The 15,917-nt window shown below is 40.2% G+C and overlaps 1 protein-coding gene across 1 annotated transcript in view; it reads right to left on the bottom strand.

Moving 5' to 3' along the window:
* The window catches only part of ABCB5 (ATP-binding cassette, sub-family B (MDR/TAP), member 5), a 127,808-nt gene that overhangs the window by 6,119 nt on the left and 105,772 nt on the right, over positions 1-15,917 (bottom strand). The window contains exons 23-25 of the mRNA XM_011973911.1: positions 8,020-8,176; positions 4,219-4,416; positions 2,055-2,261 (exon numbers count right to left, since the gene is read on the bottom strand). Coding sequence (XP_011829301.1) covers positions 2,055-2,261; positions 4,219-4,416; positions 8,020-8,176 — 562 coding nt within the window. The remainder of the gene's footprint in view (positions 1-2,054; positions 2,262-4,218; positions 4,417-8,019; positions 8,177-15,917) is intronic.

Below are 15,917 nucleotides of genomic sequence, written 5' to 3'. Positions count from 1 at the left end.
AGCCTAAGCAACATGATGAAACCCCATCTCTACAAAAAATACAAAAATTGGCCAGGCGTGGTGGCATGTGCCTGTGATCCCAGGGAGACTCAGGTGAGCCTGGGAGGTCGAGGCTGCAGTGAACCAAGAACACATCACCGCACTCCAGCCTGGGTGACAGAGTGAGACCCTGTCTCAAAGGAAACAAAAGAATAAAAGTTAAATAGTACAAATATCAATTGGGCAGCATTTCACAATACATAAAACAAATTATCGAGATTACGCAGATAATAATCTGACCACAAATTAACAATGCAGTGTCATGGTTAAAAAGGAAGTTGCCACTGAAAGACATTCACAGTGTCACTATATTTATTAAAAAAAAGTGAATCCTTCCAATATATTTAGTACTGCAAACTCTTACCAGAGTAAGGGAAATTGCATTAATGGTCTGTTTCTAGATGTAGGCACCATGTAGTATAGAGAGGAGCTGGTGAGGGAAGGAGTAGAAAACAGAGTATGGTGACTACTGGCCTCCACCAAAGAACAGGGCTCTAGATTATTAGTTGTTTGATCTATTGGTTGTTAAACTTAACTATCTCCCTTTAAAGTGAGATAGAAACTTAGTTTATAAAAATCACATGTAAAAATTTGCCTCTACATGAAAGTATCTCTTTTTGTTTTATTTATTTTGTGTGTGTGTGTGCATGTATGTGTGTGTGTGTTGCAAACACTCAGATATTATAAACACTTGAAGTTATAATTATCCCTCTCTGTGCATTGTTTTTGGATTTGTATCAATGCTTGCACTACCTAAGGCTTCTCTACATTTAGCCAAGATTTTTGACTTTTCTGAGACTTTGTGCCAATTGTCACAGCCAATATAGACATCAAGGTGATAAAAATGGCAGGCAAGGATCTTATACTGTAGTGTGGAGGGGAAACACTAAACAAATAACTAAGTACTCAGGGTAATTTTCAGACTGTGATATATGCCCTGAAGACAAAGTGATAGGGGATAGGACTGGTGGGGACTTTTAAAAACAGGATGTTTAGGGAAAGCCTCTGCAAAGGTAACATTTGAAAGGGCTTGAGAGTTAATCCACTTCTTCCTGGGCGTGATGGCTCACGCCTGTAATCCCAGCACTTTGGGAGGCCGAGGCGGGTGGATCACGTGAGGTCGGGAGTTCGAGACCAGCCTGTCCAACATGGAGAAACCCCATCTCTACTAAAAACACAAAAAATTAGCCAGGCATGGTGACACATGCCTGTAATCCCAGCTACTTGGAAGGCTGAGGCAGGAGAATCGCTTGAACCTGGGAGGTGGAGCCGAGTGAGCCTAGATTGCGCCATGGAACTCTAGCCTGGGCAACAAGAGTGAAACTCCGTCCAAAAAAAAAAAAAAAAGAAAGAAAGAAAGTTAAGGCATTACTATACCAAAAGTCAACCTAAGGGAGGTCTAGGCTGGAGCAACAGCAAATGTAAATGTCCTAAGGTGGGGAGCAAGTTGGCGTGTTCATGAGACAGGAGAGACCAGCTCGCTGCAGCAAAGTGACTGTGTGGTGAGGTTGTTGCTGGGGAAACAGTGGGGCCAGATCACAGAGGCTTCAGCAGCCCCTGCCCATGGGGTGTCTGGGCTTTATTCTGAGTGCACAGGGGAGCCATGAGGCAGTCGTAAGGATTAGGATCTAATTGGTTTTTAAAAGATCCCTCTGATTGCTGTGAGGAAGAAAAATGATAGAGGAACAAGACTGGAAGGCGGATGAAGAGGCTGCTGCAGTGGTGGGGCAGGTCATAGTGTGGACCAGCCACAGCGTAGATGGGCAGAAGGCAAATAACAAAATGTGAAAATTAATCCAGTGAATATTAACACATTTTGGTCTTGGGAAAATAGTCACACAAAAATCTCAAACTTGGTTTTTCACATCTGACGTCATGTTTTACATCTAACTTTAGATTCTGGCAATAAATAAATTGTATAATCCAAGGAATACATAAAAACAACTGCGTAGGCCCAATAGCTTCTTAGGCTTACTTGGCAGCTTTGTAATTCAAGATTTCAGAAATTTTCTTACCTCAGGGAGACCTTCAATAAAAGAATGGATATTTGCTGCATTTGCTGCTTCTTTGATCTCATCTAATGGCACCACACGGCTGTTGTCACCATAGGCAATGTTCTCAGCGATGCTGCAGTTGAAGAGCACAGGCTCTTGAGATACGATTGCTATTTGGGAACGGAGCCACTGTACATTCAATTCTTTTGCGTCCACGCCATCAAACAGCTGCCAAAAGCAGAATGGAGAATGGTGTGTGAAGATCACACAACTGTATCGTGTTACAGTTCACTGTATTCAAACACACACAAATCATAACAAGAAGGATAGGAATTCAAGCTATTTCAAAGTATAAGGTTACCCAAGGAAGGCTCATAAATCATATGTTGTATAGAAGCAAACAGCATATAACTCACTACTGCCCCCTCCACTGTAACAGGACCTGACTTTCAGAAAACCCTGTGAAAAGTATGTGGAGATGATAGAGTACTCCACATGTAAAGCGGTGTCATTTTGCACACAGCCATGGTTATTCACATAAATACATAACAACACTTAACTCATATTTGATGAGCATGCTCACTACGTGAAGGGGACTCTTCCAGTACCAGGCAAATAGTGGTCAATAAGAGAAAGCTCTTTCCCTTTTGTAGCTTATATTTTAGCAGAGAAGGATGCAATAAACACATGAACAAATGACTCAATAAACTCAGGAGAGGAAAGTACCTCTCCTGGTAACAGGGTAGAGCGACTGAGGCAGTGGGGAGGGTATGGAGAGGCATGAGAAGGGGGTTGTCCAAGAAGGACTTAAGGAAAGGATGTTCAGACTAAGACCTGAACAGTGAGAAGGAGCCTGCAAAGGGGACATTCTGGGCAGGGCAATAGCTAAAAAAAAGGTTCATAGGTGTGTTTAAAAAACATGAGGAGACTTTGGGAGGCTGAGGTGGGCAGATCACTTGAGGCTGGGAGTTGAAGACCAGCCTGGTTAACATGGCGAAACCCCGTTTCTACAAAAAAATACAAAAATTAACACGCCATATATCTCAGCTACTACTCAGGAGGCTGAGGCATGAGAACCACATGAAGTCTAGAAGCGGGGGTTGTAGTGAGCTGAGATGGTGCCACTGCACTCCATCCTGGGCCACAGAGCGAGACTCTGTCTCAAAAAAACAAAACAAAACAAGAAACGCACAAACCACCCCCCCCGCCCCCCGCCAAAAAACAGGAAAAGCACAGTGCATGATGAGGTGGGGAGTGATAAGAGAGGAGCTTGGAGTGGGAGGCAGCGGCCAGGGCATCAACGACCTGATTGATGGCATAGACTCTGGTATATTCTAACTGTGGAAGGTTCAGAGGAGGGAGTGTGCTATGCTATGTGTGAACAGATGAGTGTCGCCTAGTTCAAGGGCGCCCTTTAGGATTCCCTTGAGTCCCTAAACTCTGTTTTGCAAACACTCACTAAGAATCTGTAAGGGTGAAAGACTGTACATTGCAGGAGAATGAGGACTAACATGGCAGTCTGAGTTTTGGGAACTTTTTTGTAGGGGCAGGAGGCAGGACAGGAAGCTTAGTGTGGGTGTGCTGATGTGATGGTGGGTGGTGGCGGGAGGACAAGATAATGGAAAAACCACAATATAAGGTATAGTAAGACAAGTGCCAGGTAACAAAAACAATCCTTAGGTTCAAAGGATGGAGAGATTACATTATTTTAGATATTAGAGGCATGACTTCATGGAGCTGATTCCAATACGCCTTAACCATGCATAAGGTTTCGATGGTTGGGAGGTGGGGATGAGTGGTGGGAAAGCAGAAGCCTGAACTAAGGAGGTGGAGGACAGTGTTCTCTCTGTCTTAAACCAGAACAGAATATGGAGCCACGATGTGAACATTATACCTGACCTCCAGCACCCACGTTCTAAAGTAATTCCACGGCTAAGATCAACCTTTCTGCTGCCAGAATTGTTGAAGAATCTTTGGACCTTTGTACTTCACTTCAAAGTCCTAACCATCATTTTTGTGATGGTTTGCTTGTCCTCTTAGTTAAAGGTTGAGATAGAGATTTTTTTTCTTTTTAACTTCTGCATTGTTTGCCCCACCCAAACCAGTGGGGATGCTTAAGCCCTAGTGAATGTTTAAGAATAAGACTGCTAACCCCCAGATTAGGTGTGTTTCAATTCAGTCTTACCACTTGTCCTTGCACGGGGTCATAAAACCTCTGCAGAAGTTGAAGAGAAGTGCTTTTCCCACAACCGCTGCTTCCCACAAAAGCTACTGTCTTTCCTTGTTCAATACTGAGGGATAAGCCGCGGAGGATGAAAACATCTGGGCGACATGGATAGAAGAAAGAGACTTCTCGAAACTCTAAATTCCCTTCACATGTGTCCTGTGAAAGGAAGTTGACAGAGTTGAGAAGAGTGACTTGGGAAGGTTGTAACACACTGTAGCATACTGACTAAGTGCTTTTTGAAAATTGTGCATGTTTCCATTGCCCTTTTAATTCTAAACATGTATGTATCTCTGTAGAGCTGTTGACTGCAAGTGGGTTTCTGTTACTTTTTTTTTTTTTTTTGAGACAGAGTCTCACTCTGTTGCCCAGGCTGGAGTGCAGTGGTCCGATCTCGGCTCACTGCAAGCTCCGCCTCCAGGATTCATGCCATTCTCCTGGGACTACAGGTGCCCACCACTACACCTGGCTAATTTTTTGTATTTTTAGTAGACACAGGGTTCCACCGTGTTAGACAGCATGGTCTCGATCTCCTGACCTCGTGAATCTGCCCGCATTGGCCTCCCAAAGTGCTGGGATTACAGGCGTGAGCCACTGCGCCCGGCCTTCTGTCACTTTTGTTTATATTTTTTTGTGTCTGTGTTTCTTGTTATCTTCACTACTGACTTCACTGAATTTCTAAAAACCACTTGCTTCCTTCAGCTTTGCTGCACAGACAGTTCCATTCCGCAGTTAGTTGTTTGACCAGCTTATCTGAGTAATACATTTTTTCTTTTTAATTTGGTTTGTGCTTTACAAACCTTTATTACTTAATTCAGAAAAGCTGGGGTTCTCATAAACTATATATATAAGTGTAATTTTTGTAAATTGGGCCATGTTTTATAGTGAAGGTATAGTATGTTTTGAATTCTGATTTATCTTTCTTATTTTATTTAATTTTAATTTTAATTTTGTTTTATTTGAGACAAGGTCTAGCCCTGTCACCCAGGTTGGAAGGCAGTGGTGCGATCTCGGCTCACTTTAACCTCCACTTCCCAGGCTCAAGCCATCCTCCCACCTGGGCCTCCTGAGTAGGTGGGACCATCAGCATGTGCCACCATACCCAGCCAGTTTTTGTGTTTTTAGTAGAGATGGGGTTTCACTATGTTGCCCAGGCTGGCTCCAAACTCCTGGACTCAAGCAATCTGCCCACCTCAGCCTCCCAAAGTGCTGGGATTATAGGCGTGAGCCACCACGCCCAGCCCTATCTCTATTTTCAATTGACCATTATTTGGCAGTGACAGTTGCCTAAATGTTTAGTTTTCTCTCTATGCATCAATCTCTTTACTGGTTAATGATTTCTAAACCGATACTCATCTACACCCAGGATGTTTAAAAAAGGCTTTCCAGAACTATCACTAAATGATTAACTTTCCCTTTATATATTTGGTTCATAAGATTTTAAATTCTTTTGATCTTTGTGTTCGTCTCAATTGCATTTTAAGTCTTATTAATTTTTGTTGTTAAACAACTAACGAGTAAGTGGATTTGTGTGTGTGTGTGTGTTCGTGTGTGTGTGGTGGTAGTGATGGCTGGATTTTAAAACACATCCTTACAGTCAGGTTTACTAGTCATGTTCGACCCATTCTGAGCCCATCATATATAGGTAAGAAGCAAGGGCAGGTAGGGGTGAGGAGCATCAAAAAAAAAAAATTGATGATATTATTTTATCGTTAAAGGAATTCGATGTTAAGATGTGGTTAAGAGATCTGGAAATAGAAAAAAAATCTGGAAAGATATTTGCCAAAATTTAAGAGTAGTGTAGTAGTAGTTTATTTTAACTTAGTCAGTATTTTCCATTTGCTCCCTACAACCTATGAATATTATTTGCATAAGCAGTTTCTTTTTGTTTTATTTATTTAAAAAAATTTTTTTGGTGTACTTCTCTCTCTGCATTTGTATAAAAAAGGTTTTAAAACACCAGAATACGGCCAGGTGTGGTGGCTCACGCCTGTAATCCCAGCACTTTGGGAGGCCGAGGAGGGCGGATCACGAGGTCAGGAGATCGAGACCATCCTGGCTAATATGGTGAAACCCCGTCTCTACTAAAAATACAAAAAATTAGCCGGGCGCGGTGGCGGGCGCCTGTAGTCCCAGCTACTCTGGAAGCTGAAGCAGGAGAATGGCGTGAACCCGGGAGGCGGAGCTTGCAGTGAGCCGAGATCGCGCCACTGCATTCCAGCCTCTCCAGCCTGGGCGACAGAGCCAGACTCTGTCTGGAAACACGAGGAATTCAATTAGTTTTGTGTATGCTCTAGTATATATTTTGTATAACAGCTCGTAGAGGTATTCTAGAAAACTTCTAAACTTTAATATATTTATTCTTACTATTTTTAATTGTAAATTAAAATATGTCCTGCCCAGATTTTAATTTTTAAAAGCATAGAGGGATATTCAGAAACATTTACATACTAAATTAAATAAAGATTAGATACATTAATTTTATAGCCTTTGTAAGAAATACTACCATAGTCTATGCCATGCCTATGGTTCTATAAGGACATAGATCAGTGAGATACTCAATTCCTCTATTATAATCGGCAGAAAGAAATAAGAGTAGCAATACTGTTATACATATAAATCTTAAATTAAAAAAATAGCTTCTTACATCCTTGACTTTCCAACAGACAAGAACAAAATCTTATTTGGACTGTGACGTATCTTTGAAGCATTCTATTTTGAGCATTTCCAGATATTCTTATTTCTGTCACTAACAGGCACTCTTCTTAATAATTGTGTAGCTCTAGTAATGCTGTATTATTTTAAGCTATCATACATATATATCTACTATTAAAATTCTAGAGGGAAATAATTATAAATTAAAAACATTTAAGTATATACCTAATGACTATTTTTATTTTAAAAATCAAAATGTCTAGAAATGTCCTAAAATTGAATATATATTTAATGTATAAGACTATTATTGAGATACTTATTTTGAAACTATATACCTTACCTATTATTTCTCTTTTAATATTCACAGTCTTTTAGAGTTTGAGGCTAAATTTGTTTGTGTGTGTCAATTTAATAGGTATGCTTTCCTTTTTCCCCCTTTATGTTTATAAATATATTTCCCATGAAAAATGGTGTCTGAAGCAGCAGAATATTATTTACTTTTCATGTATTATCAGAGAAAAAAAACCAAATAAACCTTAATAAGAATCTCCTTCCAAGATCAAAACTTTTGTTTCTAAATAGAATTCAGTATAAAAATCAACGTTTTTTCCCAAGAACATTCTCATAGCATCAGGCATATAAATTAAAAGCCTATATTTTAAAATGTGAAATATACATTTTAGTAGTAGAGGTAAAAATTTGATTAAGACAAGACTCCTTTTCCCCATTTGCAGCCATAAAATTATTTTATACAAACTTATAACTCTTTATGTTACTATGACATTATCTTTTGCAGAGGTTTCGAAAGAATGCCTTCATTTAATAAGTGAACATTTGTTTTTTATTTTTTTCATTTATATTTTCATTTTATTTTTTCAACTGTTATTTCAGATCCAGGGGGTACATGTGCAGGTTTGTTATCTGGGTATATTGCATAATGCTGAGGTTTGGGGTATGAATGATCTTGTCACACAGGTACTGAGCATAGTACCCAATGGCTACTTTTGCAGCCCCTGCCCCCTCCCTCCCTCCCTCCCATCTTTAGCAGCCCCCAGTTCCTACTGTTGCCATCTGTATTTGGACATTTAAGATCATAGTTGTGCTTACTGGCTTTTTCCCTTCTTGGCTGTGGCTGTCTATAGTTGGTTTCTTTTCCAACAAGGCAAACAGATGTGCAGCCCCCGATTTGGCTTTGGAATATTCAGGAGCCAAAACAAGCGTTTCTCCGACGGCCATAGCTCCATATGCAATTGCAGTACAAACTCTATCAAAAGATAAGGCATTTGAATCTTAGGTCCATCGATCCATTGTAAAACAGTAGAACTCTAAAAGTAAAGAAAAAAGCAGGCACAGGAATACAATCTTTTGATGTAGACAGCATCCCTTACACTGAAGTCCCAACAACAGTTATCTCTTTAAAAAAATTCTGCCATGTGGTAATCATTCCTTGCTCTGTACACCAAAATGACCTTTGGAGCTTGGGTAATCTTAAAAATGTCTCTTCCAATTAGAGCCACAGATCCAAGTTCCCAACTAGTGAATATAAAACTTCTTAGCCATCTTGATATGAGGCTTGCCTGCTTGGAGATTTGACAGATAATTCAGCTGATAATAGGAAGAATGAATCTCCAGTAGTGAGATCTGAATTTACACAATAGATATGATTTTTTGTTTGTTTGTTTGTTTTGCATATAATGTAGTTAGGACAGATAACTGAAGCTAAATGACTGGTTATCTGCCTGATATGCTACATGATTTCGAGAGCAAAGCATGGGGATTGTATTTTCCTCGGGTTCCCAAATCAAAATCTGACTAAAAAGACTGAAAGAAGAACTTTGATCTTTTAGGTTTGTTACTGATTATGATCTCCATTTCAAAACATGTTAATTATAAAATGGTAAGTATGCAAATGATGTTTGGAAGCACACAGAATATTTACTCGATTGTGGCACAGGACCTGACCATGGTTAAATATTTTCCCCTCATTTTCTATTTCATTTTAGATATGAAAGTACTGTACTGGAATGCAAAACAATGCATCTTAGTAACAAAGCTAAAGGCACAATTAGGCTAAAACTGGACCGGTGTCACTGGCAATATTTAAACATTAGGCAGTAAAAGGACATCACAGAACCCAGTTGCTTGTTTCCAGTGCTGGATAACAGCTAAGTAAACACGTCTGGGCTCCTTGTGAATTTCTCCCTCGATGGGGCCTACCAAAGGGTAGATGTTGATGCTGATGCAATCTCTTCAGTGACCTAGACCTCAGATCCTGAATTTTGTTGACTTTACAAAGATCAAACACAGTATAAAATATAAAAACAAAAATAACACTAAAATAATTGTTACTTAGTTCTGTGATGTCAAGACATTTTTAGTACTGATATTTACAGAAAGTGTTTAAAGCTCAAAATGCCATTTAAATTATTTGATACCCAGCTATAAACATCAGAAATGGTTATGGAGTTTAGATAACCCAATCGGAAGTTTTTTTTCTTGTTTGTTTGTTTGTTTTAAATGTGGTTTTAATGCAAGGAAAAATCAGACTGAGTCAGACTTAAGCCTCAGTCTGATCCAAGAATTAGCAGATGAGCTGGGAAGATAATTGGATTATGAGTTAGGAGACCTGGTTTCTAGTCCCACACGAGTAGAGCCTTCTCTGAAATCAACAACTGAGAAAATAGCTTCTTCCCATGATTTGAGATACGCCAAAATCTCTACCTGTCCTAACATTTCCACTATAAAAGTAATGGTAAGCATTAGACATAAATGTCCAGAGGCGGACGTCCTTGTTAGGTTGCTCTGAAAATGGAAATATTCATGAGAAAGGGAGAAGGGCCTTCAACTCAGAACTTGTGTTTGTGGGAGGTAAATGACCCAAAGGATGGAGAATGGAGCAGGAAGAAAGGGTTCAGTAGAGAAGGGAGAGTACGAGCAAAAGCCCTGATACTGTCTTTATTGAGTGAGTGCTGAGAGAAAGGTAAGTGGGATGGGGGCTGATGCTGATGAGAGTTATGTTGAAGACCCTGGGGGGGAAGTGTGGACTTTGAGGTGATGGACTATCTGGGGTTCAGTCAGGGACACTAATCTTCTTCATCTTTTTTTTTTTCTTTTTTTGAGAAGGAGTCTTGCTTTGTCATTCAGGCTGGAGTGCAGTGGCATGATGTCAGCTCACTGCAACCTGCGCCTCCTGGGTTCAAACAATTCTGTTGCCTCCACCTCCTGTAGCTGGGATTATAGGCGTGCACCACCATGCCTAGCTAATTTTTGTGTTGGCCAGGCTGGTCTCGAACTTCTGACCTCGTGATCCGCCTGCCTCAGCCTCCCAAAGTGAGGGATTACTGCCCAGGGACAGTAATCTTTATGCTTTTTTGGCAGGTGGATTCTGTATAAAAGTAGGCCAAGGCCCACACATGGAAAAAACTGGTCTGCTACAGAATTTGTCCTTACCTAATCAGACCCAATTAGCTAGGGTGAGCTAAACTGAAATTCAGTTCCACTCAACAAGTACTTATTGTAGAACAACCCGTGCTGTAACTCCATAACATAGTTAAACCAGATCCTTCAAATCTGGTTTAAACTCCTGGAGGCATTTGAACTGAACGCCTAACTGGGAGAAATGTACAGGGCAACCTCTCACGCCACTGTTGGTCTTGAGGAGTTTCACCCATTTGGGATATATAAAGAGGAATAATTTAGTATCATGACAAATATTTTAAAGTCACTAACGGGGCTGGGTGCGGTGGTTCATGCTTGTAATCCCAGCACTTTGGGAGGCTGAGGTGGGTGGATCACGAGGTCAGGAGTTTGAGACCAGCCTGGCCAACATGGTGAAACTCCATCTCTACTAAAAATACAAAAATTAGCTGGGTGTGTTGGCACATGCCTGTAATCCTTGCTAATCAGGAGACTTGGGCAGGAGAACTGCTTGAACCTGGGAGGTGGAGGTTGCAGAGAGCCGAGGTCATGCCACTGCACTACAACAAAACAGCAAAAAAAAAAAAAAAAAAAAAAAAAAAAAAAAAAAAAGCTCTCACACTTCTGTAGACATTAGCATGGCAGTCAAATCACAACTTTCCAAGTCCTTACTCACTAAGTTTCTTTCTTTGATTAGAAAGCAGAGTATCTTTCCCCATAGAGATAGTCATTAAAATTATTCCCATGCTCATCTATGTATCATCCATATACAACCCAGAGACTGCTTCCCACCCTAAATCCTTTTCTCAACAGATAGGAGAGAGAAAATAAGCAACTAACATTTATTTGGTTCTTTGGATCCTAGAATGTTTTCATATACAAGATACCATCTAATCACCTAGGAGATAAGTAGAATGGAAACTTATCAGTCAATGAATGAGGAGGCTCCAGCTCAGAAAAATTATGCAATTTGCCCAGAAGCACATGAAACTGTAGGGTTGGAACGTGAGCTGCCTTCCTCTCTGTATTTTCCCCTACATGGTCTTACTTGCAGTGGAAAGCTGGCTGGAATGGTCTTTTCCTACATGTTGGAGTTCGTTACCACTTGTTTCCCATTTTAGAATCTTCACAAGGCCCTAGATATCAACTGTCTTTTGATTTCTCTTCTTTAGGTCCCTTCAGTGGTTGATTTAGCCTTCTTACCTTGTCCTTGTCTGTCTCTTCCGGATAATCTCTGGGGAGGAGCCAGGCAAGAGCTGGGTGGCTGCCATGGCACCAATATGGAAAGAAGTCTTTCCTGTTTTCTTTGTTTTGTCTAACCAGTGTTGCTTTCATAACAATGACACAGTTCTTCCCCAGCTGCCCAGCCTCCTAGGGCAAAAATGATGGTGCAGGCCTAGCTCACTTCTGTCCATCCTTTATTATTTCAAGGGATCGACCAACTGTTAATATTCATTGAAAACCCATCTATGTTGCTCTTTTGGCCAATAACCACATTATTATTGGAAATACAATATGGTTTCTTGTCAAGAACTGCATTTGGTGTTTAAGAGAACTAGGACATACACCCATAAACTGCCTGGTTCTGCTTCTCAGGCAGTTTTCAAAGCTGTGACTTTCATTATTACTGCACTGAAGGCTGCCATGTCCTGATTCTTTCTTACCTATATGCTCTGCTTAGCTTCTTGATAATATAGATAGAAAATATGGAAGAAACTCACAGAGATAGAGAAAGCTTTGCAGTGGAGAAAGGAAGGTTACAGAAACCTCTCCTGATTAGGAATGGTTCTTGGTCTGTATTGCAAAAGGCAAGTCAGCTGGAAACTAGCCTAAAGGGACTAACACAAAGAGACAGGAGAAAATAAACTTATTTTGTACTTCTAAATCTGCACATTTATAGTGAAATAACAAATAGAATGTGTTACCAGGACTAACAAAGGGAGAGGTGAGTGTTTTACTATACATGTGTGCATGAGAACCTAAACAAGAGATTTTCTAAATGCCATTATACCTTGTCTGTAAGGCAGCAGAATGAAAATGTTATCACTTTATTTTAAATGCTCATTTCAGATAAACTTCTACAATAATAGAGATAGAGACAGCTTCTACCATAAGACATGCATGTTGTCTTTTTTTTCTTTTAGAGGCTTTTTTCCTCTAAAAAGCCTTGCTGACAAACTAATATTATGAGCACATTAAAGAATTTTGCTGTTAAAACTCCCTTTTGTACCTCCCTTTCTGAGACACAATGTCATTTTTGAAAGAGACACAGATAACCCATCTTTGTAGCTATAAATTATGCCTTGGAGTAATCTGGAATGTTTGATAAAATGAAGATTCCTGCCCCATACTAGAGCTACAAATCAGATTTTGCAGGATGAAATCTAGATATCTACAGTTTTAACCAGTTCCTAGATTGATGAGTTGGAACACCATTAGTTTAGAGAATGGCGCAAAGTGCTTTCTACCTAAGGATAATTCTAGTAAGAGGGAGTTTTCTTTGTAAATTCCTTTGGTTTAGCTAGTTGATGAGATTGAAAGCTGTCTGTCATCCTAGATTCTGGAAGGTACAGAGTCTTCTGGACCAGATACAATTTAGTGTGTCTAAAGGGACCTTGTGACACATTCATGGTAGTTGGGGTCACATTTGGTCTGTAGGACCAAATCCTCTTTGGTGTTGAAGACAAATCTCATCTATTGACATTATGCATAGTGCTATGTTTCTCTTTTGGCCAATAACCACATTTAATACTGGAAGAGAATTCCTAGAGAATCATTTGTCCATACTCCAAAAGTATGGGTACCCTTATTCTGTCTCTATTCTGATTGAATGGAACTCAAAAAGTGAGGCTGGGTATGGTGGCTTACACCTGTAATCCTAGCATTTTGGGAGGCTAAGGCAGGTGGATCACTTGAGATCCGGAGTTCGAGACCAGCCTGGCCAACATGGTGAAATATGGTCTCCACCAAAACATACAAAAATTAGCCTGGTATGGTGACATGTGCCTGCAGTCCCGCTACTCAGGAGGCTGAGGCAGGAGAATAGCTTGAACCTAGGAGTCAGATGTTGCTGTAAGTTGAGATTGTGCCGCTGCACTTCAGCCTGGGTGACAGAGCGAGACTCCAACTCAAAAAAAAAAAAAAAAAAGAAAAGTAATACCAGTGATCTAGCTCAGACAGCTCTCTATTTCTTCCTTCCCCTGGGGCACTGGGAAATACCAAGGTGGTACTATTCTTTAATTATTACTCTTATGTTCTGAGAGTTAAAATGCTTATGTATCTAGAAGAGACCCCCTTTTAATGAATTTAATTAAAAGAAATTCAGGAAGCATGGTAGGCCAGCTCAGGGAAGAAATTTTTATTGGGGACTTTTCATTCTTCTATTTTAGGGCTATAACATAACACTAAGCAAGTCACTTGTTCCATTTATATGTGAGGAATCAGCCCAACTTTGAATATTCAAATGTTTGAAAAACTAAGCCAGACTTATTTAAAAAATAATTTCACAGAAATATTCTATGAATATTTGGCTACAGAATTTATAATAATAATAATAATTATATATATATATATATTGAGTAAGCCTAACCTCTGGCATCTGGAACCATGAACTTGAATCTGTGCTCTGCTACTTACTGATTATGTAACTTTGAGCAAGTTAGGTAACCTCTTTGAGTCTTAATTGTTCTCATCTGTAAAATGGGAACCATAGTATTTCACAGGGTAGTTTAGAGCATTAAACAGATAATACACGGCAAATTCTTAAAACTGAGTAAAGATTCAATCAAGGTTTGCCGTTATAGCAATTTTCATAAGTAACGGAATGGTTAGCAGTCCTGGGAAGCCCCTTAAAGGAAACATCCTGACTGGTGTCATTTGCTGGCATGATAGTACTGGCATGATTTTGAGGTTGTATCATTCTTCAACTGAGACATTTTTTGCTTAGTTTTAATCTAAACAAATCTCAGTAGGTAGAGGTAAATTCTCAATTCCACACATCGTATTTTATATCAATGGTTGCCCTCGATTTAGATCCAGTCCTCCTGCCAAAGCACCTGGTATTAGACATATGGGTGTAGAAAAGAAGAAAATTAGAAGAATTTGTGAAAAACAGACTCCTATTTTCAAAGTGTGAAGGTGACTCCGAGGCACATTTCCAGAAATGACTGCACTGCCTAATTATGTACCATTCCAAATCTCCCCCTTAATTTTGATTCAGTCATTCATTTAGTAAATATTTATTGTGTATCTATTATGTGCCACCCACTTATTTTTGGCTTTTGGGAAACATCAGTGAATAAGATAGGTTACAACTTGCCCTCAGTCTATGCACTCATAAATATGGAAACACAAAATATAATTTAATAGAATCATAAGTGTCATAAGTGTTATAAACAAAACATGGTGATGGGAAAGAGAGTGATGAGGAGGGAGGGTTAGAGGAACTACTTTGGACCCTCAGTGAAAGTCCCTCTGAGGAGTGGACTTAGCCTGGGTGCCTGGGTATTCCAGGCAGAGAATAGCAAGTGCAAAGACCCTGCAATGGGGAGGTCCAGGGACAGACATGGCAAGTGTGGGACTGACGAGTAGTTCACATGGGAGGCAGAAGTGGATGAAATTGGAAAGAAATGCAGCAGCCCCATCATGAAGGTCTTTCAGGTCATGGTAAGGACTTTGGCTTTATTCAAATTTCAGTGGGAAGATCTAGATCTTGCAGAATTTTAATAAACTGATGCTATTAGATTTGTGCGTTAAATGATCAGTCTGGCTGCAGTGTGGAGAATGGATTATAGGGAAGCAAGAGTGGACACAAGGACATTGGTGAGGTTGTTGCAGTGGTCCAGTCAAGACAGGGAGGACTTGGATGAGGGTGGAAAGGATGAGAAGAATTTTGGAATTAGGGTCATGAGGAATCAGTGATTTATGTGGTGGACAATGACAAGAGAAGCAACACGGATGACTCCAACATTTTTGAGCTGAGCAACTGTGTGGATGGTGGTTGGTATTATTAGTTAAGATGGGAAAGTTTTGGGGAAGAGAACCTTTGGGGAGAAAAAACTTAAATTCTGTTTTGAACACATTGAGATATTAGTCATCCAAGTGGAGGTGTCTTGTAGGTAGTTGGATAAGGGTCTTTTGCTCAGGGCAGGGCCAGAGTTGGAAGTATACAGAAGGAAGTTATCAGGACATAGGTGGTATTTAAAACTGACAGATTGGATGAGATCACTAATGAAAGTGTAGTAAATGAAAGGTCTGAGAGCTCTAACACCCTCCAACACACAGAGGCCTGGCTGAAAAACAGGATCCAGTAAAGAAAGTGGAGGAGGAGGGGCCAAGGACAAAGGAGAAAAGCCTAGAGAAGCCTGGAGAAGAAAATGTTTCAGGAAAGAGATGTCAAATGCTATTGAGAGGCCAAGTTAGAGGAGAACTGAGGACTGCGGGGGCTGAGTATGGATGGGCGGGATGGAGGTCAGTGGGACCCTGAGAACCAGTCCTTCTAGTGGAGTGTTGGGGAACTAAGGCTTGACTGGAGTGAATTTGAGATAGAAGCAGTGTAGAGAGCAAGAATAGGGAACGCTTTGGAATTT

Source organism: Mandrillus leucophaeus, unplaced genomic scaffold (genome assembly GCF_000951045.1).
Source record: "Mandrillus leucophaeus isolate KB7577 unplaced genomic scaffold, Mleu.le_1.0 Scaffold140, whole genome shotgun sequence".
Taxonomy (NCBI): domain Eukaryota; kingdom Metazoa; phylum Chordata; class Mammalia; order Primates; family Cercopithecidae; genus Mandrillus; species Mandrillus leucophaeus.
This window is presented reverse-complemented; position numbering and strand designations above follow the sequence as displayed.